This window comes from Electrophorus electricus, chromosome 25 (assembly GCF_013358815.1).
Source record: "Electrophorus electricus isolate fEleEle1 chromosome 25, fEleEle1.pri, whole genome shotgun sequence".
NCBI classification, from domain to species: domain Eukaryota; kingdom Metazoa; phylum Chordata; class Actinopteri; order Gymnotiformes; family Gymnotidae; genus Electrophorus; species Electrophorus electricus.
In genome coordinates, this window is record NC_049559.1 from 4,742,846 (window position 1) to 4,760,496 (window position 17,651).

Sequence of the window (17,651 nt, forward strand, 5' to 3'; positions counted from 1 at the left end):
ATTTATTTATTAAGGCTATTTGGGTTGCTGTAGCACCCTTTAGCAGCTTTTGATCTGAACTAATTGAGCGCATCTGGGTTAAGGATAGGGTTTGTGGTTTTCCATTTAGTTGGCTAGCTAGCTAAATGCCAGTAATATCAATTGAAATATTTGCCCTCAGGTTCTTCAGAACAGACACTACAGGAAACATAAGCATTACTGCATGTCATATTGCCATCGCTAGTTAACATCACACTTGCGCTGATGGCAGCAGGTACGTACCCTTAGCTAGTGTTTAGTACCTTACACACGATTAAAATGTATGATGTTTGGGAAGTATGAAGAAATAGTAATAGATGAAGAATCAAACAGCTCCTCAAATGAACCAGCTCCACAGAGCAGTTATTGTTGGTTTTTAAAGCATTGTGTGTAAAGATTGAACATGTCAAATTTATTGAAGTATCTGGTGTCACATGGGATACACTTTAAAGCAGAGAGATGTACCATATTTGACAGCTTATATGAATCCAGGACAAGCACATCAGCAGACAGTATGGACATCCCTGGCCCAGACAATGGGGAGACAATTGCATATATATATATTGTTCATTAGTTAAAATTTGCCATATGAATACAAAACAAATTGTTGTGTTGACCTTATTATTCTTATTCAGGCATAGTTATAAAAGTATTGTTTTGCACCGGTATACAAACAAAAAATCCCTAACAATACCCAACCCTACTTCATGCAGCAGTGCCAGTAAATAGAGCTTACTATTGTATTCATAATACCTGACTCATGGCTTCAGCACCACTGTACTTCTCCAAAAAAGCTAGAGGGGAGAGCTGTACAACCTACTCTTGGTTTGTGAAATTGGCATTTGGTAGACAATGCCAGAGCAGCTTACATATATTTATCAGGTGACAGTACAGGTACTTCCTGGGACCAAAACCCGTCACCTGCTCTACAGGAATAGCCTAGCCACTGCTTCTGACTTATAGAATGTTGAGCTGCGTAACAATACTAAATCTGATAATGAACTGATCAACTGAATCAGGTTTAGTTGCGTAGGGAAATCACGAAACTGTGCTGAACTCTAGCGGTCTTCAGCTGGCTTCACTTCTGTAGTTGGTTCCAGCTTGAAAGATTCCCCCCCCCCCCCCATTTTAAATGGCAATTTAAGCTTTAAACCTATGGGAAGTACAATGTCCTATTTTACTGAGAAAGGAATTTTTAAAATGAAAGAAATTTAATCTAATTAATTCCCAGTTTCTTAAATCCCACGGCACTTTTATGAAATTAACTGAACAGAAGAATCGCTGCAAACCAACCCAGTCTCCTCAATTTGTCGAAACTGCTACAGAAGCGCTAGAATGAATTTTGAATGAATGCGTGAATGTTCACTTATTTTTATAGATAAACCCTGTGAAACAAATGTCCTCTTTTGTAAATCTGACCATTTTGAGAAATATAGAATTTAGACCAGTGTGAAATATCATTATTTATGAAGTAGTTACTGGTACTATAGTCAATAACAGACCATGCCAAACAAGATTCATTTCAATATCAACAGTTGGAAGAGTGCATGTTTAGTATTGTAATAGCAAAAAGATTAAAAGATTTGGGGAGAAAAAGCTAAATATAATAAAAAAAAATAAAGTATAGCCTAATCAAAATTAAAAACTACTTATGTCTAAACATTCTAATTATTTATGCATAAAGAAATGTGCAAAATAAAGGTGTCACAGTGTTTAGACTGCTGACAATCCAGGATCGAGCAGGCAACTTTGAAATATGATTATAACATAACTAATATATAATGACAAACCTGAGATTGTTTAAGGCAAATAAAATTTTTCTTTGTCAGAACAAATTGACCACAGTATTGAATCTGGCTCAAAAGCAATGTAATATTTAAAATCACAGATTAGTTTTTAGTAGAAAAGTATTAAAGGTTTTTATTTGTTTTTTTTTATCCACCCCCCCCCCCAGAAAAAAAACCCCCAAACAAACCAAAAATTTATGCTGTTTGAGTATTGCATGAGTTGTTTGTATAGTGATCGTGTGACATGGTTTACTTCAATAAGAACAGTAAGATTTAACACTGAATTCTGGCTGGAAAGTATAAAATAAGGATTTTATCCTGTCAAGCTCTCTACTGCCACACTATTGTAAGTAAGTTCATGTTAGCATGTGCAAACACTAATATTAGAGATCCCTGATGGGGAAGGGATAATATGACAAGGCAAAAGAAGGCAAAAACACTGTACATTCCAATCCTGACCTGATGGTTTGTTTTCTGATAAACTAACTCCAATGAATGAATGAGTGAAAAGAGAAGGGTAAAATGGGAGAGAGCAATGGCAAGGTGGTGTTCGGTTTCTTTGGGTTGGCCCTCTCAGCGAAGGACAAGTCCTTCCTCGCGGCTACACTCTCTTCATGCCTCGTGCCATGAGGCAGGCAAAGACGGTCATCACCATTTTGGGCTTGACCTCCACCAGATCCTCAGGGAGGGCATAGACTCGGGCTCCAATCTTCCTTGCCATGGAGATGGCATACCTAGGACCGAACACCACAGGTTCCTGTTTGTTAGTCTTGTTGGCCACATCTTTCACATTGTTAGGATAACTAACAAAATTATAGTACTAAGAAACACAACAGAAAATCAGTTTATTTAAATATGTTATATAGTTATTTTGAAGCCAGTTACACAACTCAATATTTAGTGGGCAACACTATATCTCTTACAAATATATATAAAGTCTTTAGTGCAATGCAGTCTAATTTAACATTAACAGCAGTTCTGGTTAACCCACAGTGTCCTTAGTTTCAGAACACTAAGACAATGCTCAGTTTTTCTGTGAGAGATTGTTGTGAAAAAGGACCCAGGTGGACAACAGGAACATACTTGGCGTTGTTGAGTTTTTCTTCATCGGTAAGATCTTCTATCTTGACCAGTTCATAGCGGATTGAGCCAGGCTGGATGGCATCAATGAGGTCCAAAACTGGTAAGCTAGTGCTTATGGATCCATCCTGCAGGACCAGAAGCAGAAAATCAAATCAACAAAAGGTTTCAGGGTTAGGTTGTTTAGTCTATATTATATAAATTTAGATGTTAAATTTAAATGAAACTTCATTTTTGCTCACAAACTGATTTTCTGCAGAGAAAATCTTTTAACACAGTAACACGAGAAAGAGGGATTGGGTCTGATACCTTAAAACCTGAGATGTTTTTTTTCTCAGCTTGTGTAAGCATTTGATTCACCCAGGTAACAATTGTGTCATCATTAACTTTCTGCCCATCACCAAGGTCCTCCAAGATGTTCAGCGTATACCTAAAGAGCCAGACAGACATCATCATGTAGAAGAGCCGTCAAGCTATTACTGCTCATTTAAAAAGCAAGTATGCAAAGTAACTTGAAAAGATCACTTGAATTATCCAAAGTCACCTGGGAGATAAAAGGTCTTGTGTGCCACTATGCTATGTATTATCTACTTTATTTTTAAAAATCCATGTTTAGACAAATTGTTCTCCGAGTTCCTCTCTGTGAGAATGTTTACCTTCTCATGAGCTGCCAGAGTAGGGCCAGAGTGAGCGTGCGGTTGCCCTCGTTCAGGTCCTGGCCAGCGACGCCCACCAGGGAGAATTTAGCTTCCTTCTTGCCTAGCTCCACTGCATAGTTACAGTTCTCCAGCTGCCATTCAGAACCAGAACATTAGACAGTCTGTGTGTCTGTGGGAGGTGCATGTGCATGGGAGCAGGTGGCAGTAATTGAATCTATGTGGAATGTCAGTAATTGTACCTTCTTCATGTTGCTGCCCAGTTTGGGATATGGGGGCTTGTTCACTTTGTCCCAATCTACAGGCACATTAATCTTCTCATAAAGCTGGAAGATGATCAGGGCATCGTCTAGGTCCCTGTAACACACATGCGCGCACACACACCCACAGACACAACTTAACATTTATCCTCCCACAGTTCAGATGATTGGTTTCCATGACGTGTGCTCTCTTACACATAGAGATGGTTAACACGTGGGCTGACCCCCAGGGAGTTCATCCAGTTACGGAACGTACGCTCCTCCCTGGTCTCACCTAATAAGGAACAAAAATGGATGTAATCACGCAGGCATCACAAAAACTCCTATGACTACCACACCTAGTACAGAATGCTCCTATCACAAAATTCCACAAAATTTGATTACAATTACTATTCTATTAAATAACCACATTATTATTTATTATATTAGTATTGCTAGGAAATATGTCTTGTAAATGTGGGACATTTATCACATCCCCACACTGCTCCAGATCATCTAGGCCCAGCTTCTCTGACAGGCCGACGAGCATTTCCTTCAGCCTTTTCTTGGCCTTTTTGGTCTCAGACCGTGTTTCCATTTTCTAAGATTAACTGTTTTTGCCTGCAGACTCTGTACTGCTGCCTGGGGTTGTGATCTCCTGGTTTTTGATTCATGCCTGTTCTTTGTCTCCATGTTTTGTACTGTGTTTTTCTGTGCCATAGCTATGTATTCAACTACACCATGCATTGAGAGCCTCTCCTATCCTTGTGATTCATGACAACATTAGGCATCCTGAAGTGATTATAATGATAGCGAGTAGTGCAGTAAAAAACTAAAATTGCATTGCTGTGCAATATGTATTTAGACACAACCAGAAAGCAATGGCTTCATGTAACCTATAGAGTCATGTGATATATCACTTTCACACCATTGTACTGAAGACCTTTAGCGCTGGGTCTGATTATGGGGAGGTGTATGGGAGCTCACCCTCAATAGAGCTCCAGTCAATATCCTGATTCTCTGGTTTCTTCAGGGCAGGGTATTTGTTAAAAAGGTTGGCTACGAAGGCCAGGTTGAGCTTTGGGTTGCCCCGGACAACGTCAGTCGGCATGACAAACTGCCGGCAGCCAAGGCGGTCAGCCTGCTCCAGCATACTTTCAGCACGCTTCAGATCATCCTTCTCCTGCAGGGGTTGACAGAGAGCAGGAAACCTCAGCCATGCTGCATGCCCCCAGAGTACAGTAGAGTACAAACTGTATTAACATTATAGTAGATTGTCCAATAATAAACATCAGGGCTCTTTATTATTTAATCCTAATTTTAAACTCAGATGCCTGGTTGGCCCTTATCGCAACATCACACAGTACTGTGGAGTTCAGTCAATGCTGGTTCTTATGATTGAGTATAATGGTAATCTACTTACCCTCAGTCCAGACATGTCTATAGCGATGGGCGGGATGTCATCCTCATCACCTTTGGGTGCCACCTGGTTCAAGAGGTTGTAGTAGGCCTTGGAGTCCTGAAAACAGGAGGAACACACTGAGCTTATGCCTCATGCACTCCATACAGGGTGATGAAGATCACACTCCCTCGTTATCTCTGTGTTACCATACTCAGCACCTAAATCTGAAAAGCTATGCAAATGTATGTGGTTACTTTTTTTTTAGCATTCACGCACATGAATGTGTGGATGCCAGCACAGATGTGTGTATATGTGTACCTTAATGTCAGAGCTGAAGTTGTTGATCTTGGGGCAGCTGGCCTCCCCCAGGTGATAGTTTGCCCATCTCAGCAGCAGCTCCTCTGGAGAGACCTTCATCAAGTCCTCCAGACTCTCACCATCCCTCAGCAAGGCTATAAGCGCTGTACATACACAAAAAGGCAAATCCTGCAGTTCCCAGCCTGATCACAACACTGTGTGTGTGTGTGTGTTTGCTCATTCTACCTTCATTTCTACTAATCTCAATGTCAGCCAGCAGGCCAATTTTGATGACCTGCCACAGCAAGCCAAGAACCAGGTGCTGCCTGCCTTCCTTCAGGTCCTCTGCACCAATATTCACTACGTGGCAGCCAATAGCTGAGGCCGAGTTTAGAGCCAGGTTTAGATTCTCCTAAACAAACACATCAGAAAATGTACACTTTAAAAATATGCTACAATAAATTGTTGCTGAGGGCTAATCTTTGCAGTTTCTACTGTCTGTAGGCCATATACAGACATAATAGCCTGAAACTGGATCAGAAATCTTTCACAAAATTAGAAATGTGTGTTCTCTCTCACTAGGTACCTGGATGGTGAAAGGTGTGAGTTTCTTCTTATTGATGGTTCTTTCGTCAATGGTGTCAGGGACAGACAAGTTGATCATTTTACTGCAAAAATCAGAAAAATGAGAATTACAACCTGAAGTTTCTCTGTATATATGATTGCTGCAGTACAAGCTGTATAAAGAAAAGAATGTGATTTGAAAGTGAATCACTATGCGTGCGTGTGTGTGTGTGTGTGTGTGTGTGTGTGTGTGTGTGTGTGTGTGTGTGTGTGTGTGTGTGTGTGTGTGTGTACCAGAGGATGATGCCATCTCCCATGGCTGTGAACAGGTCGTCAGAGGAGGGGTCCATGGGAAGTATGTGCTTACAGTCTTGATCCTTTTCCAAGGCCTTGTTTATCCAGTTCACAAATGCCACCTTCTCCTCCTCTGCATACATATCATATATGTAATGGTACAAAGAATGACTTTACCATTCTGGCATGGCAAGAACGTCCTGCTGGACCAGTTTTGATTAAAAACACTAACATAAGCAAACAAACAATTTAGTAGGTTAGATTAAATAAACGTTTATCTGTAGGCAAGGCAGTACACAGGAATACATGACTCAGTAAAAAATTAGGGCACTGCATGTGTGTGAGAGAGAGAAAGAGAGGAGTGTGTTTGTAGTACCAGAGTAGGAGTGTTGAGTTCCCGACTGCTCTGATGTTCCTGCCACAGCACAGAGTCCCTCTTTCTTATTGATGGCCTTGCGGAAGGTCTTTGCTACCTCAGAGCTCTTCAGCCCGTGGAACACCTGGGTGAATAATAATAGGTCTGAATAGACATTCACAGGAATTTGTTTCGTATTCTCCTGGTTTAGTGGATGCGGCCGTGTAGTGTTGTTGTCCATCATGCTCCTTTTGTTGCTGTTCTCTGTTTTCAGTACTGCACAGATCGATTGTCCTCAAAGTACTGCCATTTCAAATGCACACTGATAATTATGGAATTTAACTGTTGTTAAAACATGTCCCTAGACACAAGAAGTGATTTTTGAATTGACCTCTGCAAACTCATCAAATGTGATCTTGCCATCCTGGTTTGTGTCCATGGTTTTGCTGAGCTCATCGACAATTTCGCGGACCCTGTATCCTGGTAACGGGAGGTTGGCCACCTTAAACAGCTCATTCAGATCGTTTGTACTGATATACCCATGGGCGTGCACATCTAGAGGTGAAAAGTCAAAGTTCAGGCCCATTAGTGCTTGAATAAGTTGAAACCATGTTAATTAACTGTGGATGTTCTAAAACTATGGATATCACAAACAAGTCCTCTGCTTAGCACAGTAAAATGTCTACACTTAAATAACACAAAACCTTTCAAAGCAGTTTGGTCTTCATGGGGTTCAACTTAGTTTTAAATGGCATAGTTAGAGGGTATATACGAGGGATAAAGTAAAAGTCCTGAGAGCTGCCTGGATTTGCTAATTAACTGAAGCCAGCACATAGAAGTAATGATGGAAGGATTTTTAGTTTTTGAACTTACACATTTCCTATGGTATCTGTATGTGTCTTGTGCGTGTATTTGCCTAGGCGGGTCCTCTCTTACCGACTTTGCTGAAGGCCTCTCTCAGCTCCTCCATTTCATCAGTTGAAATGTGTCCAGTGCTGGCCATCTTTGGCTTTAAAATGAACCTATAACAATGACACAGACCAAATTGGGTATCACTCAGAGGTACACAGTAACCTGAACCAAAAGCTTACTTATGAGCTCACACAAAAGATTCATGCTTCAAACAGTTTGAAATCTATTGGGGGTAGACAGAAGTTTGGTTTTCCTTAGAATAAACTGTAATACAGTCAATACTGTGCATCTCTCCTTTACCCTATCTTTAAAAAGCCTTTAATGACATCATTAAAGATTTTTTGTTTTAGCGGTCTGACCTGAGTTGATAAGTTAATGTGTGTGTTTGTGTCTGTGTATGGGTTTATGTGTGAGTTTCTGTTATGCAGTTTGCAACATATTCCTGATGGTTTTCACACAGTAAGAGACTCAAATCAGTTTCTCATGCCATTATTTAGTAATTATGAAGCTCAGATGATGACCCGAACATAATACTAGAACAGACTATTCAAAATCTCTTTATACTGTCTGCCATCATGGTGGAAATCCATTTTCTGAAGCCAAAATCTTACAGCATGTTCAAAAATGTGCTCTGAAGTACCTGCATATGTATCTTACAACCAGCTGAAAGACTGGCACTGTCTTTTCCAGCTCAAAGCACAGTGCCATTGTTCTTATTGTGCTCTCAGTGATGATGTAATGGAGAGTTCATTGATCTCCAGTTCTTTTTCAAGGATGTGTTGTAATTACCTATTTGGGTGATGCAAATCTATTTCCACATTTAGATATTCAGAGAATGCTTTTGGGAGCATGTATGCTGCACAGCTGTAAACTTCAATTCTTATAGAAGATTATGAATGGAGATGGCATGCTTGAAAATTATTATTACACACTGGACATGCCATTGGTGCCTAGGACGTTCCACTATGCAGAGAGTGCTACTGGACTACTGGTGCACATCACATGCTAATAGTACTATGCTAGAGGAACATTATTTTATTTCTCTAAATAAGCCCCATGCATGCCTCTTCTCCTTTTAAGGAAAACAGCAAAGTTTGCACAGAGCAAAAGAAGAACTGAGTCTGGGTTCTATTTCTCTGATTTAAAGGGTCACATTTCTTAAAGCCTCTTAAGAAAACTTTGTTTGTCATCTAAGGAATGTCTTATTATCTGGGTTTCCATCCAATTGACTGCAGTCGCTCTAAAACCTGAATGCATGTAATGGAGAGTATGTTCAAGGAAAGAGGTTATTAACTTATAGTCAGCTCTTTAGACCTCAGTAGTGGTCTCAATGGGCATCCTGTCGAACATTTGTATGTTTCAGAGGGCATGATGGGGTTCTCTCAAAGGCTTTACATATTGTTTGAAAAGGTAGAGCTGTTGCTAAATCATAAAATATCTCATAGCACCAGCTCACTCCAGCAGTGAAAGGCACATGCTGTGCATTTGCTGTCTTACTTTCTCAAACATCATCCAGTTAAATCGTCGAAACATACTGAATGTAGAGTTCAGATTGCACTATATCTCCAGTGATAGAAGATTACTTGGATTAAAGTAAAAATGACTCTTATAAAGCAAAAGAACGAAGAGACCTTAAAGCAGATTCTCTCTGTGTCTCCTGCAGATCTCAGCTGGCTCATCAGAGGCCTCTGTGGAAACACTACATCATGTAGTGATGCTCATTTTTTAAAATGCAAACACTTCCCATTATACAGGGACATGTGTTTAACAAGAGACGTTTGCATCGTCGGTTAAAGTGTGGAAGCTAGGTTGGCCAGGTTATTTATTACATGATCTTTCAAACATGACATGCCCTTCCATCTCCATCCAAGTAACAAGTTTCCCTCCTCCGTGTTCTCACGTGGTGTCGTCATATTCAAATGCCTGATGACTCCCTCTCTCAGAGCAGTTCCTGCCTCATGCTCTTGACTTCAGGCGGAAGTCCCTTTACCCGGCAGCCATTACAAGACCTTTGTAGACCCAGTTTTTGTAGTAACACTGCAGTATTGCTAATGTGCTGCATTTTTATATTTGTTTAACAGTGCATGAATTATAACGGTGATGCAGGCTTGCGCTCTTAAGCTAAGTGGTATAAGGTTCACTGTGTTGAAAAGGAGAAGGTGTGAGATCATGGCATGCAGGAAGGAACATGTTTAGTAACGGCCTGACAAGATTGACCTTAGTGAGGCACTGCTGAGAGAAGCACAGCAAGCGAGAGAGAGAGCACCATGCTGCTACTGCAAAACTTAACCACAACTTCCTGTTCAACAGCAAAGCTTTGCTTTGCTTCTATTTCTACATGCACCCACACACAAATGGAGTTTAGTACTCTACAATGAATGGTATGTGGTATAACAGGGTAATGTTTATGAGTGAAGCTTGATGTGATATTCCAGAACAAAAAGCAATAAATGTGTGATTACCTATTATTAGATCCTAGATATGATCCACTTATCAAGACCATCAATGGGAACATGCATCATATCATATAATTATATACATTATATATGCCATAAAAGTGGCAGAATTAGATTGTAAACTCCATAAACACAATATCACAGAATATCTTTCATCAGGTTGAACTCTGATGCAACGATTAAGCTTATACATGCTTAAGAGCCACTTGAACAGCCCCTAATGTACAGGTTGACTCCACACACCCCCATCCACATGTGCACACACACAACCATACAAACACATTCATTCCCACCCGTATCAACATAGCAACAGATGAATACAAGCAGACACTTTCTTACCTGGGAAAGGTACTCGTGGGGTCTGGTTATCTCTGTGAGTCCCCTCTTTCGCAGCGCAGCTACGACAGCAAGAGATGCATTCAAATGACAGAGGAAGGAAGTAACTGCCAGTGCAAGCAGAAACAGGAACATAAGTTACTATGGCTTTATAAGGTAATCTGATAGTCACTTTTCTGTTCACGTAGTGATACCATAAAAATGTTAGCACCTTAAGATATTATTCCAAACAGAAGTGTAAGTACCAAGTCAATCGTATACATCCTACCTCCAATGGAAATTAAGAAGTGTGGAGACACTTCAGAGAACAGGAACTATCAGTGACAAGCACTGAATTTTATCTGTAAATCAACAAGTGTTAGAACATGAACTTTATTCATCTTTATGCTTAACGAGTGGTTATGGTCATATATTTGTCTAACTAATCCTGTGCCACTTGCAGGACCTATTCCTGAGGGTTTCTCAGTGCATGAGAAAGTGGAATCTCTCATATCCCTCACCAGCCAGCCTAAACAAACAGTTTAAACACCATTTAAAAACTAGCTAAAAATTGTAAGTGCACAGAGGGTTTAATTAAAGGCCTCACAAAAGTCTTAGCTTTCTACTTGAAAGTGTTTGTCAAGGGCCCTCAGGTCGACTGGGAAAGAATTCCAGAATTTGTGGCCATGGCTGAATAAAGCAGGCTGGGAACTCTTTAGTTGGCTTGTGGATGCCATCAACACGTTTCTGTCAGTTGATCTGAAGTCCCTTGAGGGTGTGTGTCTCGTGATCATACTGCTGAGATATAGAGGGGCAAGACGATGTAAACACTTTAAAGTAAGCAGTAATATTTTAAAGTCAATTTTAGATGACACTGGTAGTCAGTGATACGATCAGTGATATGATCTTTGCTCATGCTACTACTCTGGCCTCTACAGTTTGAACCATTTATATGCTTAAAATAGTATTCTTAGGGAAATCTGCAAGCAGCGCATTACAGTAGTCCAGATATAAAGATGCAAATGTATGCAGAGGAGTTACACTATCAGCTGCTGTGAGGATACTTCTGACCTTTGCACTGTTATTGAGATAATAGAATGCTGCTCTGGAGACATTACTAACATGGTGTTTAAAGCTAAGGTCATAGTAAAGTGTGACACCCAAGTTTTTGTTATCGTGTAGGGTTTTACCTGATAGAGACTCAAGATAAGTTACTGCATCAGTGTGCTCAAGACCATTCTCAATGATGATAAATTCCATTTTGTTTAGAGGTAACTTTAGAGCTAAATAAGATGTATATTGATATATTGTGATCCAAACAGGTAATCTGGCTTAAACATTTAGGCTAATGTTAATGGAAGTTTTTTTTAGCCGCATTCCAAACCCTAGGCTATAGCTGAGGTAGGCTATATTTCTTGGCCATTGCATCAGTGAAGGCTGTTCCATGAGAAAGAACCTTCAAATACAGCCTAAAAATGCAGCCTACATTCAGCCTGATTTGGAGGACAACCAATATATCCTTTGTGCCCCTTGGCTACCCATAGTTCTTTGTGCATGTATGACACAAATGGGAGAACATCATGGCACAAAACAAACCCTCCATGGATAAATGGCTATACATTTGACTCTAGAATACTTTGGTATACTATTCATTGTGGGAACTGTTCATCGTTGACTCAATGACTGCAAGGTGCCCAGGCCCTGTGGCTACAAAGCCAAAATCACCTTCCACAATTGTTGGTATGAGGTGGCAGTTGGTATGAGGTGTTTGTATTGATTTGCTGTGTTTGGGTTTTGCACTGTAAAATATGGCCCAAACAGCTTCATTGTGGCCTAGTCTGTACAAAGAACATTGTTCCAGAAGTGTGATTTGTTGAGATGCAACTTTGCAAACTTATGATGTACTTCAAGTTGTTTGGATTTAATTAATAATAGGAAAGGATAACAGGGTAAAACACAAGAATAATAAAATGACAACAGGGTAGATAAAGGAAAATAAAATTAGAGATTAATACATGTAAGAGTTACAGTAATGAGTGGCAGGACAACACAGCTATGATAAAATTAACAAAGCAGTGAGGCAATCAGAAGAAATAATCAGTAAAAGCAGTAAAGTTTTTAAATGCTTTCTGACGGGGGATAGTGATGGGCAGACACAGAGGTACAGGGGGATGGACTTCCACAGCATTGCACCTGCAATGCTAAAAGCTCAATCACCATACGTGTGTAGTTTGGCAGGAGGAACAGAGAGCAAATGAGCATTGGAGCATCCATGAGGGATTGTGACTGGACAACAGAGCAGAGAGGTAATCAGGAGCCAGACCATGTAAAGATTTAAAAACCAGGAGTAAGATTGTATACTGTAATAAAGGCATGAATTAGAGTTTCAGCTACAGAATCAGGGATTGAGGCACACAGTCTGGTGATATTGTTAAGGTGGAAGGAGGTAATTTTGGTGATGTTATTAATGTGGGCCTCAAGAGAGAGTGTAGAGTCCATGATAACACCGAGATTACAGACCTGTGTCACAGAGGAGGTGATAAAACCCAGGATAGACAGAGTGGGTTGACCAATATTCTTAAGGGTGGAAAGAGATGCTGTGAGAATGGCTTCAGATTTATTACTATTAAGTTTAAGGAAGTTCAAAGCCATCCGGTTTTTAATGTCAACCAGGCAGCTGATCACTGAGTCAGGTGGCAGTGTGTCAGAGGGCTTGGTGCAGATATAAACTTGAGTATTATCTGCATAGCAGTGAAACTGAAGACTGTTAGATAATAATATGCTGTTGGATAAGAAGGGGGCCAAGAACTGAACCCTGGTGGACACCATGAGTGGGAGCATTGTTCCTATATAAGTCAAGTCTTAGATGTTCTTCAAATACATTTGAATGGCATACACATTGCTCATATTGCTGCCACAATTATTTTGCCAAAAACATCCAGAGGTCACAAAGTCTTCTCCTGAAAGCCTGTTCCACAAGTCTCCCACAGCTGATGTTGGCATTCCTTGACTAAGTGTACTGTTATCACATTGGGGGTAATGATAAAAGGGTAATCACTGGAGTATTTCCCCATCAAGTGCTGCCAGTTCTCAAAAAAGCTGTGGCCCTCAGCAATCGTGCATTTTGCCCTTTGCATGACACACCAATAAAAACACATAAGATGTGACCCTGTTTGTTTATCTATTTATTTATTTATTTATTTTATACAATGCCCTGTAGGTGTACTAAATAGAATGAGTCAATGTTGATGTAAACCTTTCCTCTAACAACTGGCCTCTGGATGTTTAAATGGCACCCATCAGTGGCACCAGTGCCCCTAATGCTACAGAGATGTTGAAACACAGCCAAACTGATCACATTCAGATACATTTAATGTACACTTTTGTCAGCAGGTCAGCTCACAAACCTCCAAGACAATATTATGAGTCGTTCCTTGGGACACTTTAAATGTATTAGAAATCTCCCAAGCGGAAATTCCGAGAATGACTTGAAAACAATAATAATAGCTTTGTTTATTGTGAACACTAGATTATTTTGTTAACAAAAGACTTTATTTTATCACTTGAAATATGTTAAGTAAAAGTTATCTATCAATTGATGCCTAGTTTTTATCCTGTTATAAAATAGAAAATTGATGCGGTGGGTGTGAAGAACCCAGACTGCAATCAGCTTTAAAATACATCCCGGGTACTATCTTCGGTAACATAAGATAGTTAATGTTTTAAGAGTGTTTGTAATTCCAACAAGGTGCCTCACATTCGGGTTGAAGAACACTGTTCTCGCTGATTCTAAAACATTGTTGGACGCTGGGAATAGAATGTTTCCACTGGTAGCGCCTACCAATTTTATAAGGATATAGTTTCAGTTCCAGCTGTGCTTTCCAGCTATTTTTCTCCAAACCAGTACCATGGACTCAGAATGTCGCATCGGGTTTAATCACCAGGGTTTTTTTTCCGCCCAGACCACATTGTACTTAATTTTAGATTCTCCGCGAAAATGTGAAGGTTGAGTTACCTCTGCTGTCCATCAGGTTATTTCAAGAAAGTGTTTCAACTGTCTGTTTGTGTTCTGTGCATGTGTGTGCGTGTATGTATATGTTCAGAATTAGCTGTGCTGGTCCAGTCAGAGTTTCAGGCACAGGAGATGTGTTTATGGCATCATGGAGATGGGCGGCTATCCCACTCTGCTAAGAAACAGGCTACACACACACCACATCCAGGCAAGGCACACACTCACACTGCACAGCACCACATATCTTGCAGAACACCACAGAGCACCCTCACATAGACACACACCCATACACATATACTCATATGCAGAGCAAAGCACACACAGAGCAGAGAACCTACCTAGCTAGACAAACACACACTCAACAAAGCATCTTCCCAGCAAGACAGACAGACAGACAGACAGACACACACACACACACACACACATACACACACACACATATATATATACACACATACAGACACAGCACCTACAAAGCAAGACACACACAGAGTAGAGAACCTACCTAGCTAGACAAACTCATGCCCAACAAAGCATCTACCCAGCAAGACCGACAGACAGACAAACACACACACACACACACACACACACACACACAGCACCTACAAAGCAAGACACACACAGAGCAGCAGAGACTTCACTGTTTCTCTTTTGTTTCCAACAAACTCTTCATCCCCATCTCTCATTCTCTTTGTCTCCTGCTCTCTCTCACTATCGCTTCCTCCCAGTGAATGATGTCCTTCTGAGCTCTGCTCCAGCTAAGTTCTTCCAGGGGTCACGTCGGTCATGTTCACCTTTCCAGCCTGCAGAGGAGTGCAGCTCAATAGCCCCCACACAACTCTCTGTCCTTGAGTGCCTTAAACAGCATGCCACAGCTCTCAACCTCAAGGTTGGTGTGGGTGTGGGTATTGGCTATGTGTCAGAAGATGTGTTGGGGAGACAGTGGCTACATTTGTGCATGAACAAGTGAGTTCATTCGAAGTCAGTCCAGTGCCTAGTGGTTGGCCAAATTTGTCACACCATTGTATTGTGCTGACCAAGTGAATGTTTCCTACAAGATCAAAGACACATGCAAAAACATACTCACATGCATACATATACCCTTAGTCAAGTGCCCTGTTTTACAAGTTTTCATGTCCCTGTCCTTGTGTGGTGAATTCCTGTAGCCTATTGCATGTATAAAAAGCTCTTTCATTGGCAGTGGCTTAGTTTCAGGAACAAGAAGAGAGGAACTGTAGCACTTCTTTATAAATGTCTTTCACTTCACTCTCACACACTAAGAGCATGTATACTTTTGTTAATTATTCTTTTATTCTCTTTAAATGAAATATTGTTTGTTTTCTGTGTGTGTGTGTGTGTGTGCGCGTGTGCGTGTTTCTTCAGGCTCACTTCATCGCCAAGCTGCCTGACCTATCTCTACTGGCTCAGAGTCTTCTCTACCTCAATCTCTCATTTAATAACTTCACAGTTTTTCCTGTACAGGTGGGCTGAGTCACTTTATGACCCACACAGATAGCAGCTATACCTGGGGGCCCTCTATTCTTCATGTGCTTGCACTATTTTCTTAATCCTTCCAGTTATTTTGCTATAATAATTTCTTTGTATTTTTCCCATCTCTCTCTCTCTCTCTCTCTCTCTCTCTCTCTCTCTCTCTCTCTCTCGACTGGAGGTACTGAAGCTGAGAGATAATCCCATCAAGGAGATCCCAGCTCAAATTGAGAAACTCGTCTGTCTCAAGACCCTGGTCTTCTCCTTCTGCAAGCTCACTGTCCTGCCCTCCCAGTAACCAGTGTACACATACACACAAGTACACACACACACACACACACACACACACACACACACACACACACACACATACATACACATGCTCTCATGTGCTTATACAGACCCACACATGCCATCATACACATACACATGCACACACACATACACACTGCTTGCACTTCTAAACTCTTGTTTGCGTGTGTATACATGTGCATGCGTGTGTGGTGTGTTCTTTAGGTTATACTACCTGCCCTCTCTGCAGTACTTGGATGTGTCTCACAATCTCATCAGCACTCTGACCAATGACATCAAAAACCTTCGTTAGGAAAACAAACTGGTGTCTCAATCATAGTTTAGAACCTGACACACATTGTCATTACTAACAACACACAGACTAACAGACTTGACACTAAGATGAATAAACAAACAGGTGAACCATCAGCCAGACAGATAGATCAGTACAAAGACAAGTGCACTAACTTTGCTAGACATCACTGATTTTACATGTGAATAGAAGGGTCAGAGCTCTTCAGGTTACTGAGCTGAAGTCATACAATCAGCTGATTTAACAATCCTCAGCAGCTGCTTATAAACCCACTAAACCACCCGATATATTACAATGGTGCAAATTCAGTGTGGGGGCAATTTGCCTAATATTTGGGAATATTAACATTGGTATGTGGGTAAATCTGCTTTGTGCTTGTGTGTTTGTCCAGATTGCTGCAGTATCTGAATGTAGAGGGGAATCAATTGATGGCTTTGCCAGTGGGGCTCCTCCGGGTGCCTCTTTCCCAGCTGAAGCTGTCGGGAAACTACACACACCCTCTGCTGTGGACCACACACAGTGACAACTTGCCCCTGTCCCTAACGCACACAGCTACACAAGTGCGGGCACATACCCTTCCAGAGCAACACTACTCTAGCTTGCCCTCTGTAGCCCAGCTCGCACTCAGCAGGTAAGCTACAGCAACATAAATGACAGAAAACCTAAGATGCTGTAGAACACAATTTACAGCTGTGTGTGTGTGTGTTTTTGCGGGTGTGTGTGACTGCTCTGGGGGGCCCCTGATTGGCCCAGGGCTGAAGCTCATCCATCCAGTCCGTGGCCTCTTCGGTCAACTCTGTGCTCCCTTTCTCCTCCTCTCGTGCTCTCCTTCCTGTCACTCACATTTCAGGAGGCAGAACCTCAGCCTCACTAACCTCCTGTACAGTGACTAGACAACCTCAGCTTGGTCTGCTTTCCATAAAACAGACCTTTTTGTCCTTTTATCTGTGGATGATGTAGTTGCATTGGCCCTAAAATGAAAAGAGCAAAATCTGTTTCTAATGTGACAAGCCAGGTTGTAGTTTATCATAGCATTTAATGCATGGGCAAACTGGTTGTTGCAGTCAAATCAGTTCCCCCTCAAATTCATGTCCCCTTTAAGAAATCAAGTCCTGGGGCACATGTGTTCACTGAAAAGAAATCAGCACTGGGCCCGAAAGGAAGAGGTTCAC

At 41.1% G+C, this 17,651-nt stretch overlaps 2 protein-coding genes across 2 annotated transcripts in view; one reads left to right on the top strand and one right to left on the bottom strand.

The window, feature by feature from the left end:
- LOC113592178 (mediator of RNA polymerase II transcription subunit 4) overlaps positions 1-17,651 on the top strand; it is a 91,934-nt gene that overhangs the window by 41,460 nt on the left and 32,823 nt on the right. The window lies entirely within an intron of this gene.
- On the bottom strand, positions 1,469-10,498 carry lcp1 (lymphocyte cytosolic protein 1 (L-plastin)). Its single transcript, XM_027032950.2, has 16 exons — positions 10,400-10,498; positions 7,629-7,714; positions 7,084-7,247; positions 6,714-6,837; positions 6,338-6,470; positions 6,066-6,147; positions 5,726-5,891; positions 5,501-5,643; positions 5,204-5,299; positions 4,768-4,963; positions 3,997-4,075; positions 3,784-3,898; positions 3,542-3,675; positions 3,195-3,315; positions 2,889-3,013; positions 1,469-2,539 (listed from the first exon to the last, which is right to left on the bottom strand). The coding sequence occupies exons 2-16, from the start codon at positions 7,693-7,695 to the stop codon at positions 2,407-2,409; spliced, it is 1,878 nt and encodes a 625-aa protein (XP_026888751.2). The 5' UTR covers positions 7,696-7,714; positions 10,400-10,498; the 3' UTR covers positions 1,469-2,406.

Bases quoted from the DNA above. Each gene is read 5' to 3' on its own strand.
- lcp1 (XM_027032950.2), bottom strand. From the start codon at position 7,695: ATGGCCAGCACTGGACACATTTCAACTGATGAAATGGAGGAGCTGAGA. The intron at 7,248-7,628 runs GTAAGAGAGGAC...TTTCACCTCTAG, and splicing joins AGAGGCCTTCAGCAAAGTCG to ATGTGCACGCCCATGGGTAT. The intron at 3,014-3,194 runs GTATCAGACCCA...CTGGTCCTGCAG, and splicing joins AAAACATCTCAGGTTTTAAG to GATGGATCCATAAGCACTAG.